Source organism: Mastigoproctus giganteus, chromosome 5 (assembly GCF_048544385.1).
Source record: "Mastigoproctus giganteus isolate SK-2022 chromosome 5, ASM4854438v1, whole genome shotgun sequence".
In the NCBI taxonomy this organism is placed as follows: Eukaryota; Metazoa; Arthropoda; class Arachnida; order Uropygi; family Thelyphonidae; genus Mastigoproctus; species Mastigoproctus giganteus.
This window is the reverse complement of record NC_143579.1, coordinates 164869940-164897791: the sequence shown is the minus strand read 5'-3', so window position 1 is coordinate 164897791 and position 27852 is coordinate 164869940. Positions and strand designations below refer to the sequence as shown.

General features: G+C 38.6%; 1 protein-coding gene across 4 annotated transcripts in view; it reads left to right on the top strand.

Moving 5' to 3' along the window:
• Myo61F (unconventional myosin 61F) overlaps positions 1-27852 on the top strand; it is a 748935-nt gene that overhangs the window by 274920 nt on the left and 446163 nt on the right. For all 4 annotated transcript variants that reach the window (XR_016546978.1, XM_090374260.1, XM_090374259.1 and 1 more), the window contains exons 8-9: positions 3322-3432; positions 21397-21468. Coding sequence is in view for 3 of the 4 variants with exons in the window: in XM_090374260.1 (XP_090230386.1) it covers positions 3322-3432; positions 21397-21468 (183 nt within the window). In the remaining variant the exon portion in view is untranslated. The remainder of the gene's footprint in view (positions 1-3321; positions 3433-21396; positions 21469-27852) is intronic.

Sequence of the window (27852 nt, the reverse complement as noted above, 5' to 3'; positions counted from 1 at the left end):
AGACGAGTGCATCACTGGTAGTACACTGAACAACTTGTACCTATGCTATAGCCGTATGCCCAATATAGAAGGTTTTGCTATTAATTGAAGATTTTTAGTTATATGGAAAGTGGATTGATAAGTGTACCACTGTTGGTCAACAACAGCCACGGTTGAAATGTGTAATGTACCACCGGTGTACCACATCGTTGACAACTTATTAAATTAATATTTAATCGTGTTCAATTTATTTTTTAATTGTTTCCAATTTATTTTTTATTTTATTTATTTTTTTACCATAATCATTTTGCATTAATGTTTTATTCATTTTAATTTCTGGAGAGTATCACACGGAAGTGTTCTGTGTACCATATTGAGGTACATTTCTTATTCTTTTACAAAAAAATTTGATTTGTTACATACTACACTTGACTATTGACTTTAATGGGTCTGTCACAGAATATGTGCGCCTCCGTAGCCAGGTGGGATGGAGCAGTAGTGCGTAGCACACGCTTCTTGATTAGACTGGGGTTTGAGCCAGTCACCACCAAATACGGAGAATACGGAAAGGTCAGGGAATGGCCACCGCATATCCCAGAGCAATATGGCCTTAGTTGCTAATGCTCCTAAAAACCAAATAACAAACAATAACAAATAAACAGAATTTGTAGGGTGATGGAGAAGTTGCACAACCCAAAGGTTTGGTGGCTGTATATTTTAATGAAAATGCTATAACTTAGTTTTTCATCAACAAAAGGCATCAAAGGGATATTGTTAAGATATGAAGAATGGTATGAAAGTAATGCCTCCTAATTTTTTTCTTTTAAATGTGGCACTGTAGATCATTTTGTGTGTCACTGAGTGGTCACTAGAGTCTCTAGTTTCACCATATTTGGTGGCACTGTTTGTTTGTTTGTTATTTGGTTTTGCTATAACTTACTTTTTCATCAATAAAAGGCATCAAAGGGATATTGTTAAGATATGAAGAATGGTATGAAAGTAATGCCTCCTAATTTTTTTCTTTCAAATGTGGCACTGTAGATCATTTTGTGTGTCACTGAGTGGTCACTAGAGTCTCTAGTTTCACCATATTTGGTGGCACTGTTTGTTTGTTTGTTATTTGGTTTTTAGGAGCATTAGCAACTAACGCCATGTTGCTGTGGGAATATGCAGTGGTCATTTCCTGACCTTTCCGCATCCTCCGTATTTGGTGGTGATGGGCTCGAACCCTGGTCTAATCAAGAAGTGTGTACGCACTGCTGCTCCTTCCCACCTGGCTATGGAGGCACTGAGTGGCATTGTGATCAGTCTTGTGAGTGCAGCCCACAGATAGTTCAAAGTGGTAGATGTTATGGATATACATATCAAGTAACTTCTCCAGTGCTACAACAGTGAAGGAGAGGTTTTTCTTTTATGCATAGTCACAGGTGATGAAACCTGGGTCCACCATTATGACCCTGAAACGAAGAGACAGTTGATGGAGTGGCACCATCAAAATTCACTGTACAAGAAGAAGAAGAAGAAGTTCAAAAGACAGCCTTCTGTCAGTAAAGTCATGGCGACAGTGTTTTGGGACAAAGATCAGGTCGTGCTTGTGGACTTCTTGGAGCATGGCACCACAATCAACTAAAATTGATATGAGGAAACATGAAAAAAGTTGAAAGCCTCCATTCATAGAGTTTGACTGGATGAAAACCTTAATGAAGTTCTTCTTCTAGATGACAATGCACAACCACATACCAGTCTCTGCATGATGGAGGCCATTTCCAAACTGGGGTGTGCTGTTCTTCCTCACCCCCCTCTCATAGCCCTGATCTTGCACCTTCTATCACCTCTTTGGCCTGCCAAAGGATGCACTTTGTGGAACCCATTTTGCGGTTGACGACCAGCTCAAGCATAGTGTTCGCAGAGTCCTCTGGAGCAAGGGTAAGGACTTTTAAAGGATTGGAATACAGCATCTGACTCAGATGGTGGAAGTGCATAGAAAATGATGGTGGCTTTGTGGAAAAATAACAGTGTTTATTAATGATTAATGTAAAGGCATAGTTGTAGGAATTAAATTTTCCGAGGGAAAAAATTGGAGGCCTTACTTTCATACTGCTCCTCGTAAGTTTGTGATGACAGTGTTGTGTCCAGATTTGGCACCACTAGTGCTTTGCTTATGGCAGAAGCAAGATAATGTTTTCGGAAGTGCAGCATGTGTTCATAATTGAATTGCAACTCACTTGTATGCTGCATATCCTATAATACAATGATAGCAGTACTGGTGGACCATATTAACAAAATTGGAATCATTCATGACCTGAGGTGGAGAGAAAGACCATCTGTTTTAACTAATACTGAAGTGGTTGAATAAATGGAAAAGTTGAATTGTTTCCTTCAAAAGGTCTCAGGAAGCTTGAAATTCAATCAGGGTTGTTGTGCAGAGCAAACACTAGGCTGTGGAATATTTACATTTCCTTCCATATCAATTTCACTTGAGTCAGGAGCTATCTGTTAAAAAAAAAATCTACTCTACTGTAGATCATTTTGGCATTCATTAATGAAAATGGAATAGATAATTTGGTGCAGTTTTCTTTACTGCTGAAGCCTGGCTCAATCTTAGTAGGTATGTGAATAGCCAAATGAGTAGAATTTGGCCCACGTGTTCCCTGAAAAAACCTGCACTCTCAAAAAATTGGAGTATGGGTATGCTGTAACACATCACTGTCTAGTGGGCCCATTTTCCTTGAAGCTACAGTGAGTGGTGCCATATACTAAAATATCATCACTTAGATCATTTTGCATCTCAAGGTGAATTAACACAATTATTGATTTTAGCAAGATTCTGCAATGTGCCACACATCTTCTGGAACCACATCCTTTTCTGCAAGACTTCTTCAGTGAGCAGGCCTCAAAATCACCATTCGTCATTTCCAGATTTTTGTTGTAGGTATCTGACAGGAATGGTCTACAAGAATAATCCACAAACACATTCTTGATGAGCTGAAGACCAATGTTGCAACAGCAATTGAAAACATCAATCTTCCAGTGCTCTGAAAGAATATGGGAAAAGAATGTGTGCATGCATTTTTGTGAAAATGGAAAAATGAATTGCAAAAAAGGATATGTGTTGGTATTTGTGAAAAAGATGGCCTTTTTTAGCTATCATTAGTAAATACATTGGCATTATTGTGTTGTTAGTAAAGCAAGATATCTTTGATTGTCTACTTGTGCTCATGCTGTTACTTTACTGTAAAAATAAAGTTGTTTAATTTGAGTTGTGTAATTTCAATTTCACTGTATGCATTTTAACTGATAGATTTTAATTTTCAATGATATATAATTATATTCAACTTGCAGGCCCTGTTTGCAATTGTGGCATCTGTACTGCATCTTGGCAACATTGGATTTGTTGAAGAGAATGGAGTAGCTGTAATTGCCTTGGATAGGCCTATTGGAGTTGTTAGTAAGGCAAGTACGATTATTTAATTATTCATGATAACAGTGAGGAGCAGGATGTTGGTTCATCATAAAATACAGTTTATTCACAGAAAATTCATAATTTATATACAGTATATGGTGTGTGTGTGTGTGTGTGTGTGTGTGTGTGTGTGTGTGTGTGTGTGTGTGTGTGTGTGTGTGTGTAACCAATTATAAAATAATAAGTTTATTCAACAGAAATGCAAGATTTGTATGTACAGTAAGTAAAAGTAAAGTGCAGCCATTATCAACCCACTGCAGGATGTAAGCCTTCTCAACAATTCATGCTGAGGGAAATGGACCATAATCTGCCATGCTGGTCCAGTGCGGGTTGGTAGTACTGTGTATTAGTAATAGTATAGTAGTGGCAAATTAAACAAGGAAGCAAGCTATTACAGCATCAACCAAAAAAAAAACTACCCTGCCCATTTTTCTATCCCTCTAATAATTTGTTTAATTCTTTGTTAAATTTATTCAGACTGTCAGTAAAACTCCAGAACACGGTGCCCCTTTGAAAATCATGTCGAGAAGAAGAGGGGGCTAAACAGTGACATGCGGTTCGTAATTCTGGCCACTCACTGCGTTTCCCCTCTTCTCGACAACTGCACATGGCGAATGTCATGTGACATAACAGTATGGCGGAGCTGAAAAACAACGAAATTAACTGCAAGACAGCAATTTTTCCAGAGTAGCAACCAAAATAATTATACACAAAAATAACACACTAATTTCTTTTTCAAAATGAAAAAAAATAATGAGATGCAGGAAATGACCAATTTTCACCAAATAACTCCCAAAGTCCCTTAAAAAGGTAACCTAAAAACCTAACCATTTTTCATTAAACACAAATGAAAGTCGATTAGAAATGTAACTCCCATTATATTTTATTTTTTCATCCAATGACTGGTTTTTGCTTGAATCCTTCCCGAAGTTGCGTAAAAACCTAACCTTTTTTTGCTAAACAGACACGAAAGTCAATTAACATGTGCCACGAACAATAAAATTGCTCTTTACATAAGTACAAAACGGCAACATAGAATTTTTTTTTTTTTAAAAGAACGCAGTGGACACAATACTAGGTTAATAATACGTGAAAATAACACATAAATACAAATTAAACTGAACTCACCTCATCAGTCCTGGCCTGTAGGCTTGTATATCTCCTGAACCCCCTGCAGGAAAGCCATCATCCGATTTTCGCTGCCAGAGTGCATATGCTGCCACATATATTCTCCGAGGTAAGAGTCGAACTGACCATCCACTGTTCTAGATGGCAGTTGCCATTTAATGGCACTCCACATTCCCTCGATACTGTTGATGTTTGCTCCAGTTTCAGGGTCGGTAAAATGAAGTGTGTGGTTTACTGAAATGTGCTTAAAACCTTCATCCTCCAGACAATCATAAGACTTCCAGCAGTCTGAAACAATAGTTGTTCTGGGCAAAATGGAAGTTTTAATGATGTCAAGGAGGACTTCTTTACTCATATTTTCAACAATCCTGAAAAAACACAGTGATGTGCCTCGTTCAGTCCCACCAAACACCCAGTGCCCATTTACTCTTTTTTCTCTATTATACTTCTTCTTGCCAAACTTGTTCTCATCAATTTCAACCACAACACCCTCGCCGCCTATCATACTCCTTTCCCTCAAGCACAGCTGCACACACACCTCTCGACAAAAACTGTGCAAGTTACTCACCGTGGTTTGACTTACACCCATCTCACTCAAAACATATTCACACGGTACCTTCTCCGCCCAATAATGGGTGGGAAGAAGGACCTCAATCATTCTTAATTTACTTTAAGAAAACCACGATCCCTTTCGTACAGACCTTTAAACGTGATGAGGATTGGCCCCTTTCTTTCTGCATACCCACTGAAATCCATCCCTAATGTCCTTTCACTTGCCCAATCTCATTACACATCCACACTGAAAAGGCTTATACTCAGAAGCAATCAAATTCACACTCATACATCATTCAACCACAGCCTTACATCCATCCCTTTCCAAACCATGCAACATTCTCTCACTCACTCGCTCCATTAGGACTAAACAAAGGCAAAAAAAAAAAAAAGAAAATGTGACGGCAACACACGCCAGCAAAAAACAAAGAAACACTTTACCTGCAAAATGGAACAGGATAATGACACAAACTCAGGACCATGAGGCAATTAGCAGTAAAGCAACATAAACCAGCAACAAGTAGCAGCTGAGCACCGTACACATTAGAAACCATCATTCAAAAGAAAGAATACACAATGAATTTCGCATTTAGCACTCCAGTGACGTCTGCATGAAACGAAGAGGGGGATACAGTGGGCAGGGTCACTGCCTGTCAATCGCATGGTATATTCTTACCATGTGTATGCCATATCCAAAACTTGTATATCTCCATAGAGCATATCCCATCCACTTTTTCTTACTATTGAATACACTATGAATTGTCAATTTGACTTCCTCTCTTTGCAACTTGACTTTCTCCAGTCCAACTTTCTTAACAGTGAGGTAATTTTCCTTGGTGATTTTAATGTTCACAACTCCAGCTGGCTTCCCTTTTCTAGTCACACCGACCCAGCTGGTCAAGATTCTGAGGCTTTTGCAATTACTAATGACCTTGCACAGATTATTCATTTACCTACAAGAATACCAGACAATTCTAATCATACAGCTAACATGCTTGATCTATTTCTCAGTCCCTGGATCTCAAAACTTTTGAACATCTTTGGGATGAGCTGGAAAGGGCTGTTTGCTGCAGGTCTACACCTCTGTCGAATCTCAAGGAACTGCACGAGACACTCACGTCTCCATGGAACTCCATTCCTGCACAATGTTTTCATCATCTTTTTCAATCCATTCAGGCTGTTTTGAAGGCTAAAGGAGGCCAACACGCCACTAGGCAGGTGTACCTAATAAAGTGGCAGCACAGTGTATAACATTAACAATTTAAAAAAAAAAAAAAACAATTTATTTGCACTCATCCCTTCTAATAAATGGTTGACAAAATAAAACTTCATTTTTTTTTGTCAGACATGTAAACACTTTGTTAAACCAATTTTGTGCACTGATATATATATGCCCGTATATATATATATATATATATATATATATATATTAGCATCAGCATTAGTTGAGGCATATGATGCAAGAAAGCAAGCCTATACAGCATCAGCCAAAAAAAACCCTTCCAATTTCGCCCAACCGGTCACTCCAAATATTTGTCTAGTTCAGCCTTAAATTTATTTAAGCTATCAACTTCCACAACAACAGAGTGAAGTCTGTTCCAGCAATCAACTACTTGCTGGCTGAAGGAAAATTCTGCACATCTATTCTACAACTGTCTTTTGTTAATTTCAATTTATGCCCCCTCAGGTTCTTAGTCTGAGCAAGCGGAAGTATCCCATCAGCATTGAGCCTGCTCAAACCATTGAAGGCCTTATACACCTCAGTGAGGTCACCCCGCAGGTGCCTAGTCTCCAGATGCTACAACTTGCAGAACTTAAGCCTTTCTTTGTAAACACACCCCTTTGTTCCTCTCACCAATCTTGTTGCCCTTCTCTGTACTCATTCTAGCAACTTTATATCCTTTCTAAAATGAGGCCTCCAAACCTGTATGCAATACTGAAGGTGAGGCCTGACCATTGCCTTATACAAAGGTATAATCACCTCCTTGTCTCTGCTAGCAAAATTCCTATATATCATTGAGAAAACTCCATGACCTGCTCTGGCAGCTCGTCTGCACTGCTCAAAGAACTTCATATATGATTGCATAGTTACTCCCAGTTGGTACATTTCTTTTGAGTTACTGCTACCCATATGCAGTACTTTTCATTTGTCAATGTTAGCATTAGCAATAGTAGAGGCCTACGATGCAAGAAAGCAAGATTATGCAGCATCAGCAAAAAAGAAAAACCCTCCCATTTCATCCCTCCATTCGTTCCAAATGCCTGTCCAAATCAGCCTTTAACTTATTAAGACTATTAGCTTCCAATACAAAAGATGGAAGCCTGTTCCACCAATCTACCCACTGGCTAAAGGCAAATTTCCGCACATCTGTTCTACAACTATCTTTCCTCAGTTTGAAACTGTGCCTCCTCAGGTTCTTAGTCTGAGCTAGAGAAAGAATCCTATCAGCATTCAGCTTGCTCAACCCATTCAAGGCCTTATACACCTCAATCAGATCAATCAGGCGTTGCAATTTGCAGAACTTAAGCCTTTCTTGGTAAGAGCACCGCTTTGTTCCCTCTCACCAATCTTGTTGCCCTTCTTTGTACTCATTCTAGCAACTTTACATCCTTCCTAAAATGAGGCCTCATTACTCTAGGTGTGGCCTGACCACTGCCTTGTATAACAGGATAATCATCTCCCTGTTCCTGCTAGCAAAATTCTTATATATCATTGACTAGACTCCATGGCCTGCCCTGGCAGCCCATCTGCCGTGCCCAGCTTACTTCATATTTGACTGCACAATTACCCCCAGGTATTTTTCACTTTACACTACCCTGAGTATAGTACCACACGGTACGTTTATCTTCGGTTATTGCTATCCATGTGCAGTACTTTGCATTTGTCAATGTTGAACTTCAGTTGCCACTTGTCATCCCATTTTCCTAACTTATCTAGACCCAGTTGGAATAGCATATTGTCTTTACTGTCGTTAAGAACCCTGCCAACCTTTGTATCATCTGCAAACTTTGACTTTAAACCTGATATACCTTCACCAATATTATTGATAAATATAAAAAACAACAATGGGCCCAACACTGAACCCTGGGGAATTCCACTAATAACATTTGTCCATGAAGGACAGTGTCCATTGATTACCACTCTAAGTCGTCTCCCACTCAACTATCCCTTTATCCATTGTAGCAACTTACCCTTAATGCTATACCACTCCAATTTGTACAGCAGTCTTCCATGTGCAACAGTATCAAAAGCGTTCCTGAAATCCAAGTATATGATATAAAATTATTTTTGGCATTCAGTTCCTGTGTGACCACATCATAGTATCCAATCAAATTGGTCAGACGTAACCTCCCTTTAACAAACCCATGCTGTGTCTTAACTATTACTGCAGTCCTGTCTAGATGATCCTGCAATGCTTCTTTAACCAGTGATTCCATTATTTTCCCTGGAACACAAGTTAAACTAACAGGTCTGTAGTTACTTGTGTCACCTTTTAAACCCTGTTTTTGAATTGCTGATACATTTGCACACCTCCAGTCCATGGTGACCTCCCCTGAGTCCAAGGAAGCTCTAATAATTATGGCCATGAGTTTGCTTACTTCCTTTGCTGCCTCCTTTAATATAACTGGATAGATCCCGTCTACCCCCAGTGCCTTCTTTATGTTTAACTTCAACGATTTCTCCTCCACTTTTCTCTCAGTTATTACAAAATCACTTAGCTCCCTGTTAGCATTTGATAAACTTCTGGCACTCCCCTCATTGAATGACTCCTCATGTGTGAATGTAGATGCAAAATACTCATTCATTCAATTTATCAGCTACCTGAGCACGATCATCAGTAGTCAACCCATCTATGTTAAGTGGTCCAATCTGATTCATCCTGTTTCCTTCTAGAGTTTACATAAGTAAAGTACTCTTTGCTGTTTTTCTTTGCATCCTTTGCCAAAGATGTCTCATAATCCGCCTTCTCCTGCCTAACATCCTTTCTGACTTGATTACAGACTAGTTTATACCTGCCATAGTCTTCTGTGTCACCTGATATTTTATATGCATCCCTAACATTCTTCTTCTCTGATATTTTATGTGCATCCCAAACATTCTTCTTCTCTGATATTTTATGTGCATCCCATACATTCTTCTTCTTCTTCTTCTCTGCCATGAGCCTCATTAATTCATCTGACCTCTATTTAGGCCTAAACCTTGAACAGTATTTCTTAGTTGAAATGAAAACCTAGTTGCCTCCAAAATTAAGTCCCTGAAGGCTTTCCATTTAGAATTCAACTTTGGTAACCTCATCAGTTGATTGCACTGTACAAAATTTAAAAACTGTCTGAGGCCTCTGTAGTCACCTTTACAAAAGCAAACGCCCTTCCCTTTAGCCTTAATGGTAGTTATATCTTTAAGTAATTCACACATCAGTACATTGTGATCACTGTCACTCAGAGGTTCCTTTATTTCGAAATTTTTAATGCATGAATAATCACTGCTAATAATTAGACCAAGACTATTACTCCCTCTGGTTGCCTCTCGAACATGTTTCTGTAGAAAACAGTCATCCAATAAATTGAGAAAAGTCTTGCTAGTGTGCGAGTGGCCAATCCACAAGTTACAGTCAATATCTGGAAATTTAAAATCCTCCATTATAAGACATTCGGATTTACTGGCAAACTCTGTTTCTCTGCACAATTGTTTATTATACTCATCAGATTCATTCGGCCTATAACATACACCTACTCTCCTTTTTCCTTTCCCAGTGCTTATTTCACACCAAACAGACTCAATACTGCATTTTCCACCACCATCAATTAGATGCACTTTGTTAAAATTTTATGTTTCTTAACTAACAGCATAACCCCTTCTACCTTCCTGTCCTGTGTATACTTCCTGTACACATTGTAGTCCCAAAATTCCATTTCTTCATTGCTTATATTTGTATGACACCATATCTCTGATATCCCAACAGTGTCTGCATTTGATGCCTTGATCACCAATTTCCTGTTATTTACTATACTTCTAGCATTGTTGTACATGCACCTGTTCTTACTCTTAGTTACCCTAACACAGCTGATGTATTTACTTGTTCCATGTTCCATGCTTTCTCCCAGATGTTCTTGAAATCCCCAGCAACTTGCTCTCTAGGCTGGTGCTAATTCCAATAGAAGCAGTACAAGAATCACTTTCGCCTCTGCCTGCTGCTACTGCTGATGTTTTAGTCTGTGTATCCCCCCCCAAGCTAGCTGTTTCCAACCCACCTAACACTGCCTCGATAACATCAGCAAATATTCTTGCACCCTTTCTGTTTAAATGTATCTCATTCCTGTAGAAGCTGTCTCTCCTGTTAGCAGTCAAAGACCATGCTGAAAAAAATTCTACCCCATGAGCCTTGCACAATCTCTCTAGGGCCGAATTGATTGACAAGGCTCTCATCATATACGCCCTCTTATCGTTTATTTGCAGAATTGCATACACTTTCAAATTTAACTTTTTTTTTCAGCATTGACTTGCATTTGTTAAGTAAATCTGCAGATTTCTTACTCTTAATGTCATTAGTGCCAACGTGTATAACAGTATCACCTTTTTTGTCCTCAAAGATGATATCTGCTCTACAATGTCATCAACTATATATATATATACAGGGTGTCTCAAAAATATTGGTACAAACGTTTAGGGGAGGTAGGTAACATCTAAACGAATCTGAATCGCTTAGGAACCCATAACCGGAAATGTCACGGGAAAGTAGTAGCAGAGGCACAAGAAGCAGAAATGACACAAGACAGGGCACCTCCATAGCCAGGTGGGAAGGAGCAGGAGTGCGTAGCACACGCCTCTTGATTAGACCGGGGTTCGAGCCCATCACCACCAAATACGGAGGATGTGGAAAGGTCAGGGAATGACCACCGCATATCCCGGAGCAATATGGCCTTAGTTGCTAATGCTCCTAAAAACCAAATAACAAACAAAACAAACAAACGACACAAGACAGTAATTAGTGGCAAACATTTATATGACATAATATTAACAATGGAGTACGAGTTGGATGCATTTCATGATGTTACAACAGATGCTAGAAATTTCCACCATGAGACGCGATGCATGCGTGACACTAACACAGCATGGATTGCCGGGCACGGTCGAATACACCTGGAGTTTCTTTGACAGTAGCAGCAGTGCAGACGAGTCTCGCCACAAGATCCATTTCCGTTTCCACAGGCGATTCATACACGATAGATTTGAGGGCACCTCCACAGAAAGAAATCAAGGCTCGATAAATCAGGTGAGCATGGGGGCTAGGCAACGAGTCCACCACGGCCAATCCATCGATGCTGAAAACGCCTGTTCAAATGGTCATGAACACACCTTCCATAATGGGCAGGTGCCCCGTCATGTTGAAACCAAATGTTGCGTCTCACATTTGTTTGTACCAATATTTTTGAGACACCCTGTATATGTATAAAGTATATTGTATGTAGAAAGTGTGAAGAAGATGTTGATTTAAACTTATTGAATATACGATATACACTGCGGTGTCTCTCGCAATCTCACTGAGAGACACCGCAATGTTATCTTATTTTTGTTGCCTTTTCACTTCTTTTCTTTATTTTTAATTTCCTTTCTATTTCTTCTTCTTTTTCATAACATATATCGCTACATTCCTTATCCATTTAGTCGAGCTTACAGTATATACCGTATATTCAATAGGTTTAAATCAACATCTTCTTCACACTTTCTACAATCAATATACTTTAAATATATATATTCACACATTATGGCTGTAGGGTACATTTTGCTAATGCAGTGTACCTGATCCACCCCCACGATTAATTAGCTTCTTAATACAATTATTCTTTACTATATATATATATATATATATATATAGTAAACTATATATATATATATATATATATATATATATATTTTTTTTTTTTTTTTCCCCTTCCTGATATGTGTAGCATTCATGTTACTGCTGCTATTAGTATCAGTCCATATTAATGTAATATTATTTCATTACAAAACACAAGACTCTATAATATTTTTTTATCACTTTTGCGGTTTAAACCGATACATTTCATATGCATAGTTAAAATAATTCTGTACCCTATTATAAAAAGAGATATGTATAATTTAAAAATGTGTGGATGATTTCCTTTAGTGCGCATTGTCTAGAATATTGCAGGAACATTAGTAGCAATTTTTCATTGACTTAATGTCTTGTTGGAATCATTTCTCCTTCTCACCACTCATTATGCCAAAGGTTATTGGGAAAGATGGAATGCAAAAAGGAAGAAATGAAGTTTTGGCAACATACAACATCTCATTTCTTGGTATGCATTGAGCAGTTTCTGAAACCCTCTTTCTATGAGGGAGATCTGGTTACCCAAAAATTTTTCAGAAAGTCATTTGAAAGCCTGCCTTTCTTTTAGTTCTAATACATTGAGGTATTTTTCAAAGCTTTCAACCTCCAACTCTCTGATTTAATACTACACAAAGATTCCCTATTTCAAGTGTGTCATCACAGGCACTGATCTTTGGAAATTTCTCACTTAAATAATGAAATCCCCTTAAAATTATCTTACTCATTGCTTTCACAAACCTCTTCATTAAACCAAGTTTATTGTGAAGCTATGGAAGGAAAAATCATTCTTTTAATAGTCTCTGAACTCTCCTTGCATGCCCATTAATGTACTAATGATTTTGAGCTCATTGCAACTATTCCATTGATAGGTGCTGCAAATTGCTTTGAATAATGTCTTCATCATCATTCTCTTTCTTGGTGATTTTCTTCTACTTCTCTCTCTCTCTCTCTCTCTCTCTCTCTCTTTCAGGGTAACTCAGATTTTTTTTTTTTTTTTTTTGGCTGGTGCAGCATAAGCCTCAGGCTTCCTTGCACCATATGGCTAATAATAATAATAATAATGTTAGAGTATGTCTGCTTTAGATGTGCGAAATGGCCAAAGAGGATGGAAGTTCCTGTGTCTTAAAAAAGGAACAGTTTTCAGATTTTGCTGTGAGGAGTTGATGAAGAGAGCAGAGCAGACTGTTTACTGTGAAGAATTTTGCCAAACCTTTTTTTGGATAGTAGTGTTTGTTTATAGTGTGGTTAGGGTCTAATGGCACCAGGGGTTCCCCCATCTCCGTGTAGTTTACATTGTCGTGTGATACAGCACACTGTACAGGCCAGAGATTTAAAAGTGAAAGATTATTGTGGTGTGTAGTGTTGCGTACTTGTTCTTCTGGCCATTTAGCCACTGGTCCCCTGGTAGGTCCCAACGTTGCCCACAGTAAGTCCCATGGAGGTAGACCAGGCACACCAGTAATTTGTTTTACTCTAGCAGGCTCTGCCACCTAATTTCCTGAGATTTCAGTGGCTAGCCCTATGGGAGAAAAAAAAAAAAAAAAAAGGGAAGTGAAGCTAGAATTGGAAAAGCCGAGAATAGTGAGCACGTTTTAATTTTGTCATATTTAAATTTTGACGTGTGCAGACATAGTAGGAGGGAGACTGACGGCTGGGGGGAAAGTCAGAAGTATAGAGACAAAAGAGAAGATGACCCCAATGATTTTTAGTGGGGCATGCCCATGCCCCACCAGGAGAAAGCGGGAGGTGGCAAGGAGGGAAGGTCAAAGAAATCGTCTCCCCCCCATCAGGATAGGGAAAGAAAATGGGCAAGGCTAGGTGCCCTGCCCAAATTGCCAACTGGCCAGGTGGCAGAATAGCTGCAGTCAACGTCTTGGTTGGGTCCGTTTCGGTGATTTCCTTATCTTATCGTGGTAAGAAGAAAATGGGACTTCAGTTTAGGCTTCAGCCAGCAAAGTGGGTTTCACAAGGTGTCCAGCCTGGGCCATCAACTGATGAAGTGGCAGCATATGCTGAAATAGTGGCAGCATATGCCTGAAATAGTTTGTAAACTATTTCAGGCTTGTCTTATCGTGATAGGAGGAAGATGTGACATCCATTTTGGCTTCAACCAGCACAATTAGTGACATGGAGGTTTGGTCCTGATGGGGAGAGTGTCTTGTTTAGTGTGTGTTACATTAGATCTTTGTAGAGGAAGCAATGAGTCTGTTCAGTTTTGTGATCAGATTTTTTTCAATCGCAAGATAGTGGTTGTTTCTTATTCAGTTTTGCCAGTGTTGCTGTTCAGACTGAGGTTCAGTGCAGGGTTCGTAGTGATGAGTTGTTCTTGTCATGCTAAGTGGTTGCCAAGTTTCTTGGTTGTGGTAGGGTTCTGCCCCTTATGAACAAGTCTTGGGTAAACTTTGTGAATGGTTTGTAGTTCTGTTCATCATTAAGCAGGCAGTGTTCCTGGGATTGTACTGGAGCTGAGTGATGAGAAGGGCCCGGAGGTCTTCGTACAGATGGCAGTCAAACATCAAGTGGTCCCAGGTTTCTTGGGAGCCGCAGGCACATAGAGGGTTGTTTTTGATGCCCCTAGCATGGTGAGTTTGCGGCAAATGGCACCATGTCCAGTTAGAACAGAGGTTCCCAAAGTTTCTCAGTTCACAGCAGCCTTAATTACTAAATTACTGGGTGTCCCAGTAATTTTTTCATGGCACCTCAGACCAAAAGAAATATTTAACACAGTGCTTTTCGACCATTTAATAATCTGATTCTGTGTGTGTGTATATATATATATATATATATATACAGCAATACCTCGCTTAGCATGGCTTAAAACAGCACGGGCTTCACTATAACAATGTTTTCAATTAAATTGAAGTTGAAAATTTACTGTACATATTAAAACTCAATCAATAGCCAAGACACGTACTCTACATACATGCTGCATTGTCATAGCCTAGTTACGGGTACATATATGGTGCGATGCCAACTTTATTGTCTCATATATGCTGCACATATGCCAGTTCCCCCCCCAGGCAGTCAGTGGCAACAGTGTTCAGTATTCTTAATTCCATTTTGGTGAGACGATGTGATAGCTTTTCAAACTTTCCATTTCACAATTTATTTTTTACCCCTTTAAATATGATCAAAAATATATATGCATCTTGGTTAGAAATCATTGCCAACAACGTGCGTTATGTTTGGCAGCATATGTTTTGCCCCATTTGGCAAATGATTTCATTGGTTTTGAGTCGCAAGTTCAGACAATTGCCAAAGACATTGTGAAGATTGAAAAAGACTTGGGATTTGAAACTTTGGACAATACCAATGTACATGACTGCATTGACTCACATGCAAATAACTTAGATGATACAACTCTCCTTGAAATTGACAAGAAAATTGCATATAAAGGTAAAACAATTCTGAAGTGGCACCAGAAGAATTTTCAACAGAAGAATTGAAAGTTTTTCGGGGCTTTACATGGCCTGCGAGGCAATTATGAATGGAGATCCAAATGTTGGATGTAGCATCGAGATATGGCAAATTTTATAAGATGGGATTCAATGCTACAAAGACTTGTATGCCGAGAAAAAGAAGAAATTACTTTACCAAACTTCATTTTTGAAATACCTAAATAAACAATAAAGCTTTTTTCTCATCCTCACGATGTTACCTTTTCATTAATAAAATAAATTTTTGCAATATTTTTTATTTCAAATCCTTTTAATTGGCTATCAAGCACAAATTGTTTATAGATTTATTATAATTTGTTTATATAGACTGTTTCTCTGATACGTATTAATTTTAAACCCATTATAATTATACCTCAATCAGCACGGTTTCACATAACATGGAACAGTTTTGGTACCAATTATCAGGATTATGCGGGGTATTGCTGTATATACATTAAAAAATATATGTTATCTGATAGTTATTATAATAATATAATTATAAACAAAATTAAAATTCATAATGCAAATTATATATACTTATATAATAATTTTATTCTTTATATAGATGTACTAAATAAACATCAATTATAGATCACCACAAAATTAAAAAGATACGGTACAATGGATACCGTACACCTTTTTATAATGAAATAAATATATAAATTTCAAAAAAATAATAAGTTTAAGTAACTTAATCCAAAATTACATGGCACCCCTAGAATGTTGTTGTAGCATCCTGGTTGAAAACCACTGAGTTAGAGGATAGGTAGTTTGTAGTCCTGGTGAAAACTAGGTCGGGGACTTGGGAAATACTCTTGGGAAATATTAGAGTTATTTCTTCTTTGGTGGTGGTTGTCCACCTTTCCTACCAGATTTGTTGTAGGTAGGTCAGAAGTCTTCTTTTCTCACTGGGTCTGTTGCTTAATGGATCTGTTGTATGGTCGATATAGGTAGCAGGTTTGTCCCTGCTGAGTTGGTATAGCATTCCAACATGCACAACCTCCAGGTCAAGGGGTAATATCCCTGCCAGTACCTGTAATGCATGCTAACTGTTACACGTCCGGGTCATGTTAAGAAGAATTGGCCTGTGAATGGACTCCAAGTTTCTCTTAATGACTATTGTGGAGGCCTTGTGAAACTACACCCCAGAGGTGTAAGCAATTGTGGGAATGAATATGGCTTTATAAAAGAGAGCCAGCATACGTTTTTTTCAACCCCCAGTTTTGGTGGGTCGCCCTGGCCACCACTGCTGTGTAGGTCCTGATCTTTCTTTGTATATAGTGTATATTCCTAGGTGTATTAGTTCAGTGACAACTTTGACTGTAATGCCTCTATAACCGCATAAAAAACTACCTAACAAACAGTAGCATAGTAGTCCAAGCACCTTATTGCCAAGTGAAGAGGAAAATGTACTTGATCTGTAGATCTAGGAAGAAATACTGATCACAGGTGCCAGGGAACCTTTTAGCAAGATGGATCGAGATTCTGTGAGGTAGTGGAGTCAACCAGTCCGTGAGGGTGCGATTTGCATAGGTTTCAAGTTGAGCCCTTGAGTCATTGGCCACTATTAGCGACAGATCATCTGCATAGGCCTGAGTGTGGACCTCCCCAAGGTCTGCACTCATCCAGGACATAGGTCCACCAAAGAACTCATCCAGGATATAGGTCTAGAGCAGCGGACCAAGAACTGAGCCCTGGGGACAGGCTTGGTAGATTTTCCTCTTCACTTGCAATAAGGCACTTGGATTACTACTATGCTTCTGTTTGTTAGGTAGTTTTTTATGCAGTTATGGGGGTTGTAAGGAAGTTGCACTTGTCGTAGTCAGCCGAGGACGCTTGGCGACCAAAGGGTGTCGAACTCCCTGGCGATGTCAACTGAGATAACTAGGAAGTATTTCTTGTCACAGTTGTTGGACGCATTGATGAGGTTGTCCAATGCATCGACAGTTGATCTTCCTGGCTTGAAGCAATATTGATACGGAGCAGGCATCTGTGCAGCACTGTAGTTATTGTCTATTCTTTGACATAGTAATGTTCAAACACCTTACTCAGCACCGAGAGTAGGACGATAGGCCTATATGAGTCAGGAAGTTATTGAGGTTTAGAAGGATCCTTCCCAATTAGGTGAATGCCTGCCGTTTGCCAGTCTGATAGGAACCACACCCGTTGTGAGCAGTGCTTATAGAGGTTTAGAAGGAGGTTTGGGGTGTATTCTGCTACTTTTTTTTTTTTATGATTTCCAGTTCTATCAGGTCAATTCTGGGGATTTTCCTGTTTTTTATCTTGTTGACTGCGAGATGGAAGTCAGTTATGGTCAGTTAAGGGTCCTCTATCTGTGTAGAGTGGTAGTTCTCATTGTCCAGGCAGATCTGTTGTTGGTCAGGAGAATTTTGTTCATCTAGTTGTTTGAATAAGGTGTTGAGGATGTTACTAACTGGATCACTCCAGGCAATTATGGTGGTGATTATTAGCCCTTGTGGGGTTCTCGTTGACTGTGTTACCTTGCCTCTGGGAAGCTTGTTTGTCATCACTTTATAAACAACTCCCCAGGGGTCATTGTTTCCTATTGTTGAGACCAGGACTGCTTTTTGCATTGCCTGATTATTGCTGTGTAGTCATTCCTGTCTCATGGTATTATTGCCGCAGGTATTGAACTTTTGCAGGTGACCAGGTCCTCTTTGCCCTCTGGAAGGTGTGTCATTTCCAATTTACCTCTTGCCGTAGTGCCTGAAGTTCTCTGGACCACCAGAGGACAGCCCCTGGAAGGGGATTTGTTTTCTTGATGGCTTCATTAGTTGCATTCACGATTGTGTCCGTTACTGCCCATTGTTACCAGTCAGGGTCTTGGTCTTGGGGGTCTTAGCCAATAGTTGTTGCTCTTTTTCAGTTAGCATCTCTTTAAATAGGTTCCAATTTGCCTTGTCCATGGTGTAGCGTTGGTATCTCTGTCCTGTGATTGGGATATGGGTTATTGTTCTGTTCATATGACACGATGGTCGGAAGTGGTCCATCCCGCCTGCACGGTCCAGTCAGTGATGTAGCCTGCAAAGAGTCTGGTTGATAAAGTTACATCTATTGTGGCTTCCCAGTGGGTGTGGAAAAGGTTGGAAGATTGTTAGGATGATTATGGATGACCAAGTTGCTGTTTATTATGAAGCCCTCTAAATGCTGGCTGTTTCTGTCCCCCCTGCATTCCGGGGTTTCTCTGTGCGAGAGCGGCGAGCAGCAATTTACTTCTCCACAGATTAGGATTTTTGCTCCTTCTAGCTCAGTGAGAAGGTGTTCAAGGTACTGTGTCGCTGGCAGGATTCCTCCCCCGGTTGACAGTGCAGGGAAACTGCACAGAAATCCCTGAGCATTGTAACTATTTGGGCACACACCACCCAGGCCGAGTAGAGATGGGAAATCTTTGTGACTGTGAGGTTGGGGTTTCGCACAACTATGGCAGTCCAGGGCATCTCTCCTTCCACCTGGACCACCTTGTTGGATTGAGGATAGTCTTTTATTATTCTGTTGACAATGGCATAGGGTACCTGGATCAGGAGAATATCTATATTTTCTTCTTCAATGTTCTGTCTGATTTGGCCAGTTATTGTCTTAGCTCGCTGTGCATTAATTTGGAAAAATTTAAGCCTGGCATTATTATAGTGTCTAGGCAGAGTTCCCATATTCAGTTCTTTGTTGCTGCATGCTCTTTGCCTTAACATATACAGGGCATTTGTTGTCATGAATTGAGTGGGTGTATGGTAATTTTAGGCTTTGGCAGTTTTCACAGATTGTGTCAATGGTTTTATTAGGACATGAATCGTAGCTATGACCCTTTGTTACACAGTGGCCACAGGCCTTCTCCGCCTGTGTACACGTGTGTTGTGTGGCTGAAGCTGCACTTGAAACACTTGGTGATGGCCACATGTTCCCTAAAACGGTGTGAGCCCCAATTTATATAGACTCTTGTATGATGAGTGCTTGCCAGGCTTGAGACATTCCTAGTCCTGGATTTGGTCTTGTATTTTGGTGTGATGAATTCTTCCAGCTTTCCATCCAGGAAGTACCTGCAGGTTTCGGTGATAGACTTCTTCTCAGAGGGTGGTGTAGTATTTGTTGATAGTGATAGGATATGAGGGCACGCCTCCGTAGCAAGGTGGGAAGGAGCAGCAGTGCGTAGCACACGCTTCTTGATTAGACCGGGGTTCAAGCCCGTCTCCACCAAATACGGAGGATGTGGAAAGGTCAGGGAATGACCACCGCAATATAGCCTTAGTTGCTAATGCTCCTAAAAACCAAATAACAAACAAACAACAAACGATAGGATATGACATAATTCAACTACATAATCAAAGCTTTTGTAGTATGTTTCGTTTCTATGTGTGAAGCTATGGTTATATACTTAAGCCAGTTCCTATTTTCCGATTTATATGCTGTACTCGAAGTGGTAAATTGATGTATCCCTATAAACAAAGTGTTTAGTATCGTGGGATTGCTCTAAGAATTTACGTTTTCCCAAGTTCATTTTGTGAACTCTGGTCACATTAAGCTATCTCTTTAATGTTTATATTCAAGAAACAATTTAGTGTGATCAAAGTCTACAAAGGTATTTAATCATGTTACAAATATGCAAACTTCCAGATATCTTTCTGTTGGAACAGTCTGATAGCTACTCTTAGTGAAACTTATAAAATGCTGAAGGAACAAGAACAAGTAGAACTAGAAATGGCAGGAAATGCCGTAGACAAGGTTGATCAAAAGACTTTCAATTAACTCTTTGACAAATACAGATCACTGTATGACCTGTATTTGTCAAAGGATTAATCAGATGTTTATCTCTTCCTTTTTTCCACAAGTCTGACTGATGTCCAAAGAGAACAAACTATTAAAATAGTATCTGTTTCCAGGAGAAAAAAAAAAAAGTTTTAAACTTGTAGGGATTATGGGATGGCTGTTGTCCACTGCTGGAGGAAGCTATTTTGAATTTGAAGGTCTGTTTTAAGCTGGAGTTGGTTGTGTTTATTTTCAGGGATCTAATGAAGGTGTTGCTACTGGGAGAAAGTTTCCCAGTTCAAAGAAGGGTTCAAAATTTAAAAAAAAAAATTAGTACTGGGAAGATGTGCAAGAGCTGATTGTCACAGATAACAGCATGAAAATAACTTAAGAAATCATTGGAGCAGATGTCTGATTTGGCCTTACAAAATTTAATTTACTGAAATTCAGGCCCTGAAGTTAGTAATAAAATTGAATCAAGCAAAATGTAAATAGATGTAGGGAATCTTTTTTGCATCAAGAAAAAAAGTATCAATGTTTTTATGAATTTAATTTTTTTTCAATTGAACCAAATGAAACATAAATAGATGTAGTAAATCTTTTTTGCATCAAGAAAAAAGTAATGAATGTTTTTAGGAATTTCATTTTTTTAATTCCAATTTGTTTTTTTTTATCAATAATTTTACTAAATCAGTTAATTTAGTAATTTTACTAAATCAATAATTTTACTGAAGTGTAAGTTAATAACTTTTACTATTTAAAAGAATTTATGTAAAAAGTTTTCAATATTTAAAAATTTCAGAATACCCCACATAGCCTGCTACTGTCACAAACTCACTCTTGGAGACAACAAATGTTTGGAAAAGTGACTCATGGAAGGGTTAATATTGCACAGACCAATTAATTTTTATGATTAGCTCGAGAAATTTTCTTTTAGTAAATAGTGTTTTTTTGCCCATTGGAGAAATAAATAAATAAAGGAAGATTGTGGTATTAAAAATTTAAACACTTAGAAGGTGATATGGTTATCATTCCTGATATTACTGCTGTAACTTAGTTTAGTTTAATTTCTGTAGTTTGAAGTTTGAATGATTGAGCTAGTGCACAGAGACAAAAGCTTTTTTTTTTTTTTTTTTTTTATTTTTAGTCCCATCAGTTTCTTTAAATTCTGTGTCAAATAATAAAACTGATCTTTTTTTTTTTTTTTTTTTTTTATTTTGCATAGCTTTTAGGATGCCCAGAAGAACTGTTATGGGCTGCTCTTATCCACAAGACTATTGAAGCAAAGGGCGAATCAGTAAGTTTTATTATTTTTATTTATATTTCTTGTTTATGCTTGTTTTGTATTAACATTAGTGGTGGTTAATGGAAGATAGCAAGCTCATACAGCATCAGCCAAAAAAAAAAAAAAAAAACCCTTCTCACATCACCTGTCTGATCCCTCTAATATTTTATCGAGTTTCTCCTTAAATTTATTCAAATTGTGCACCAGCATCAAATGGAAGTTTGTTTGATCCATCGGTCAACTAGCTGAAAGCAAATTTCTGCATATCTGTCCAGCAACCATCCTTCCTCAATTTAAATTTATGCCCCCTTGTGTCAGCTGAGCAAGTTGAAAGATGTCATCAGTATTTCTCTTATGCAAGCCATTCAAATCCTTAAACACCTCAACAGCTCTCCTTGCAAATGCTAGTTTACAAATACTGAAATTTGCAGGACTGAAGCCTTTCTTGGTAAGAGTGCCCTTTTGTTCCTTTCACAGTCTAATACCCTTCTGTGCCTCCATTCCTACAGATTGGAGTCCTTCCTAAAATGAGGCTTCCAAACCTGTAGTCAGTAGTAGAAGTGGCATGTGATGCAAGAAAGCAAGTGTATGAGCTTATGTAGCATTAGCCAAAAAAAAAATTTCATGCAACCATTCCCTCTAATTGTTTGTCCAGTTCCTCCTTAAATTTATTTAACCTATCAACTTCCACAATGACAGATGGAAGTTTGTTCCAGCAATTAACCACCCCGCTGGCTAAAGGCAAATTTCCGCTTATCTATTCTACCTCTGTCTTTCCTTAATTTGAATTTATGCCCCCTATGGTTTGTAATCTGAACAAGTGGAAGACTCCCATCAGAATTCAGCTTTCTCAATCCATTCAAGGCCTTATACACCTCAGTCAGATCACTGTGCAGGTGCCTAGTCTCCAGCCACTGCAATTTGCAGAACTTAAGCCTCTCTTGGTAAGAGGATCCCTTCATTCCCCTCACCAATCTTGATGTCCTTCTCTGTACACGCTCAAGCAAATCTACATCCTTCCTAAAATGAGGCCTCCAGACATGTACGCAGTACTCAAGGCGTGTCCTGACCATTGCCTTATACAGAGGGACAATCACCTCCTTTTCCCTGCTAGCAAAATTCCTATATATCATTGACAAAACCCCATGACCTGCCCTGGCAACCAGTCTGCATTGCTCAGAAAACTTCAAATCTGACTGCACAATTACTCCCAGGTCTTTTTCATTTTCTACCACCTTAAGTGTAGTACCACACAGTTGGTACGTTTCTCTGGGGTTACTTCTACCCATATGTAGTACTTTGTATTTGTCACAGTTAAACTACAGTTGCCACTTCTCAGCCTATCTGCCCAAATTTTCTAGATCCTGTTGCTGTAGCACACTGCCATTACTGTCATTAACAACCCTGCCAACCTTTGCCTTTGTATCATCTACAAACTTCGAAACTAAGCCTGATATACCATCATCAATATCATTGATAAATATACAAAACAACAGTGGACCCAACGCCGAACCCTGTGGGACTCCACTAATAACATTAGTCCACGAAGAGCAACACCCATTGTTTACCACCCTCTGTCTTCTCCCACTTAACCATCCTTTTATCCATTGTAGCAACTTACCCTTAATACCATTCTGCTCCAATTTGTACAATAATCTTCCATGCGCAACAGTGTCAGAAGCTTTCCTGAAATTCAAATATATGATATCAAAATTATTTTTTGCATCCAGTTCCTTTGTAACCACATTATAATATCCTATCAGATTTGTCACACAAGACTTTCCCTTAACAAACCCATGCTGTGTCTGAATTATTGCTGCAGTCTTGTCTAGATGATCCTGCAGTGCATCTTTAACCGGTGACTCCATTATTTTACACAGAAGAGAAGTTAAACTAACTGGTCTGTAATTACTCGTGTCACCCTTTGATCCCCCTTTGTGAATTGGGGATACATTTGCACATCTCCAGTCTGTGGGGGACCTTCCCTGAGTCCAAGGATGCTCTCATAATTATGGCTAAAAGTTTGCTTACTTCCTTTGCTTACCTCCTTTAATATAACTGGATATATTTCATCCACCCCAGGTGCATTTCTTATGTTTAACTTTAACAATTTCTCCTCCACTTTGCTCTCAGTTATTACAAAATCATTAAGCACCCTGCTACAATTTGATAACCTTCTGGCATTTTCAAACCTTAATAACTCTACATGTGTGAATGTAGATGCAAAATACTCCTTCAGTTTGTTTGCTATCTGAGCAGGATCATCAACAGTTGAACCATCGATATCAAGTGGACCAATCAGATTCATCCCTTTCCTTTTAGAGTTTATATAAGTAAAGAAATCCTTCTGTTTTTCTTAGCATCCTTTGCCAAAGATTTCTTGTAATATGCTTTCGCCTGCCTGCCTACCTCCCTTGTGACTTGATTACATACTAGCTTATATCTGCCATAGGCTTCTGTATCGCCTGATAATTTATATGCATCCGATGCATTTTTCTTCTTTGTCACGAGTCTCATTAGTCCATTTGATAACCATTTGATAACAATATTTCTTAACTTATTTCTGAACTTATACTTGAACAATATTTCTTAATAGGTATGAAACTTTTAGTAGCTTCCACGATTAATTCCTTGAATGCTTCCCACTTAGAATTTTCTGTTGGTAACATCATCAGTTGATCCCACTGTACAGAATTTAAAAACTGTCTGAGACCACTGTACTCAACTTTACGGAAGCAAAAACCCTTTTCTTTACCCTTGATGGTAATTATATCTTTAAGTAAATCTAACATCTAACATCAGTACACTGTGATCACTGCCACCTAGTGGTTCTTTTATCTGCAAATTCTTAATACACGATGATCACTGCTGATAACCAGATCAAGAGTATTACCCTCTCTGGTTGCCTCTAGAACATGCTGCTGCAGAAAACAATCATCCAATAAATCCACAAAAGTCTTACTAGTGTGCAAGTGACCAACCCATAAGTTCCAGTTAATATCTGGGAAGTTAAAATCCCCCATTATAAGACATTCAGATTTACTAGCCCACTCTATTTCTCTGTACAATTGTTCATTGTACTCATTCGAGTCATTAGGCCTATAACACACTCCTACTGTTATTTTAGCTTTCCCAGTGCTTATATCACACCAAACTGACTCAACAGTGCACTGTTCATCTATATCAACTGGATGCATTTCTTTTGATTTTATGTTTTTCTTAATTAACAGCATAACACCTCCTCCCTTCCTATCCTGTCTATCCTTTCTGTACACATTGTACTCCCCAAATTCCAATTCTGCATTCCTAATATCTGTGTTACACCATGTCTCTGCTATCCCAACGATAGTCGCCTTTGATGTCTTGGCCAAGACTTGAAATTCATCAAATTTATTTACTATACTTCTAGCATTGGTACTCAACATGTGGCCTAACTATTGCCTTATACAATGTGGTAAAAGCCTCCTTATCTCTGCTGGTAAAATTCCTGTTCATCATTGTCAAAACCCCTAGCCCCAGGGGCCAATTGCGTAAATGGAATTTACTTTTGGGGTAGTGACTTATTGCATTTAGTAGTGAAATCTTGTTCGGAAGTTTGAATTTTTAATTTTTTGTTTATATTAGAATTCTGTGTTGAGTTGTATTGTAATTTTTTTTTTATTTAAACAGTTAGTTGCTCTTACCACTATGTTTGTCTGTGGTGGGCACCCAGGGAGGTTTCTCTGGGTGTTTGAGAAAAGCAGACTTTTTGAATTGTAGAAAAGGATGAGGGAACTGTTCTATTTCCATGCCTTTGATTGAGTATTCATTAAGGGCTAATACTGTTTTTTTTTTGAGCAGATAAGGGTTCTGTGCTAACCCTGTGTTTTGGTGTTTGTATTTAGTTGCTTATTGTATTGTAAGCTTGTTGTAGTTGTAAAGTTGAGTTTTTTCAGAATTTTTAAAAAAAAATTGGGCCTACTTCCCATAGAGTGAAGTTATGTTTTTGGTGTCTAAGCAGTCTATACACCTTTGCAGTACTATATATGTATATAGTGGAACTGCCACGACAAGGAACAAAAAGAAAGGTTTAATACTAAGGAGCCAGATAGAGGATGATAGAGTTACTGGTTATTCTAATAATGAGACATTGAACTCAACTCCTCACACATTGAAAGCTCTGTCTGTGGAAGTAGGACAATTACAGAATACAAAAGTAGAGAGAAAGAAGAGGATTGTGAAACTTTGGAGAAGTTTATGCCAGGTTTTGAAGATATTTGTGAATTAAGAATGCATTTACAAAAATTTCTATTTTGTGATGCAAACAAGGTGACACATGCTGCAAACAGCTCAATATTGGAAATGTGGGCCATATTAGAGGCAAAAGCCATATAGATCATTAGAAAACCAAGGTTTGAAATCAAAAGTAAAAGGCTGTCAAATGGCTGCTGAGATAGAGCTACAGGAAACATGCTGCAATTGCAGAAAAAAAGTGTTGGGATAGAAAAGGGTACAGAGAAGGATACAGTGTATACAGTTTTAGTTAATTTAGATATGGAGAATATGACATCAAATGAGGTCTGCCCAGCAAGAATTACTGAAATGTGAGACCAGCCTTGATTGTTGTTAAAATATGAACAATGAGAAAGATAAAGGTGTGGTAATAGAGGTGGACTCACAAGAAGACATTGATTTAATAAAGAACTGTGGCGAATTCTCATAAGAACAGAAGTGCCAAAGAAGCTTGTAAGAAAAATGATAGTGTATTGTTTGTATCCTTGTTTGATCAGTTATATATATGAACCCTTAAGTTCTTCTCAGTGATATTGGAAATGACTCTTGTACCACCTTTGTTCTAGTGTATTCCCTCTCTTCAAAATAGGTTACTTCAATCTGCAAATGCAGGCTGCACTAATAAAAATTTTCTTCTAAAAACCTTGCAGAGTTCCTCCAGTCTTAAGTCAGTCATAAAGCCTTCCATTTATAGGTTCTTCTGTTGTGTCTGGGCAGAACTTCAGATACATACACAGTATTTGTTCAGCATGGTCTTATCTAACAAATTATCAGTTTTTGTGCTTAATATTATCAGTCCCTACATGAATAATATTGCTCTTTACCCACTCCTTTAAAAGCTGACAATCTGTTCTTTACATCATCGGTTTCTGCTCCTGGTAGACATATCCTGGTTCTAGTCCACCTATCCTTATTGCAAAAGTGTTACCCATTTCTGTGATAGTGCAATCCGTCAATAAAACTAAATCCTCTTGAACTAGAGCAGTGTCTAGACCTTGGTTATTCTGTTCTCCAGCCTGAATTGGAGCACATCACATGGCAGGTCACTAGATACTTTAAACTGTGATGGGTTCCTAACTTTGTCACTTTGGGTAACAAATAAAGTTAGGTTCTACAAAAATTAATTTAATGTTTGTAGAACCTAATTTACAGTAATGACTGTGTTAATTAATTAATTAGTTAATTAATTACTTTAATTTACAGTAATGACTGTGTTAATTTTTACTGTTTTTCAAGATATTAAGATTCCTTAGAATTAGATTTGCACAAAGGTTCTGTGGAAGGTTTAGATTTGAGTAAAGGTTGTGCAGCCAAACAAAAAAGTTTGAGAAGTCATGGTCTGGATGGTCCCAGACCTAACTGCCATTAAATGATGCCTTGTCTTGCTCTACATTAGCATTAGCATTAGTAGAGGCATTTGATGCAAGAAAGCAAGCTTATGCAGCATCAGCCAAAAAAAAATAAAGTAAAATTAAAAATAACCACTTCCACTTCAGCCCTCTGTTTGTTCGAAATACCTGTCCAGCTGAGCCTTAAACTTATTTAGGCTATCAACTTCCACGACAAGGGATGGAAGTCTGTTCCACCTACCAACCACCCGCTGTCTAAAGGCAAATTTCTGCACATCTATCCTACATCTGTCTTTCCTCAATTTGAATTTATGCCCTCTCAGGTGATTATTCTGAGCAAGAGGAAGAATCCCATCAGCATTGAGCATGCTCAAACCATTCAAGGCTTTGTACACCTCTATCAGATCACCTCGCTGGTGGCTAGTCTCCAGACACTATAATTCGCAAAACTTAAGCCTTTCTTCGTAAGAGCAACCCTTTGTTCCATTAACTCATCTTGTTGCCCTTCTCTGTACTCGTTCCAGCAGCTCTACATCCTTCTTGAAATGAGGCCTCCAGGCCTGTATACAGTACTCTAGGTGTGGCCTGACCATTGCCTTATACAAGGGAATAATCGTATTCTTATACGAGCTTCCTTAGTTAGACAATCTGATCTGTATGCCTACTCCTGTTGCATGTATAGTTGATCATCATACACATCACATTCATTGTCTGTAAAATGTGTTTGTAGCACACTCTGCTTTGCTCAGTTTTGATGTTCCACTTTTTGTCACCT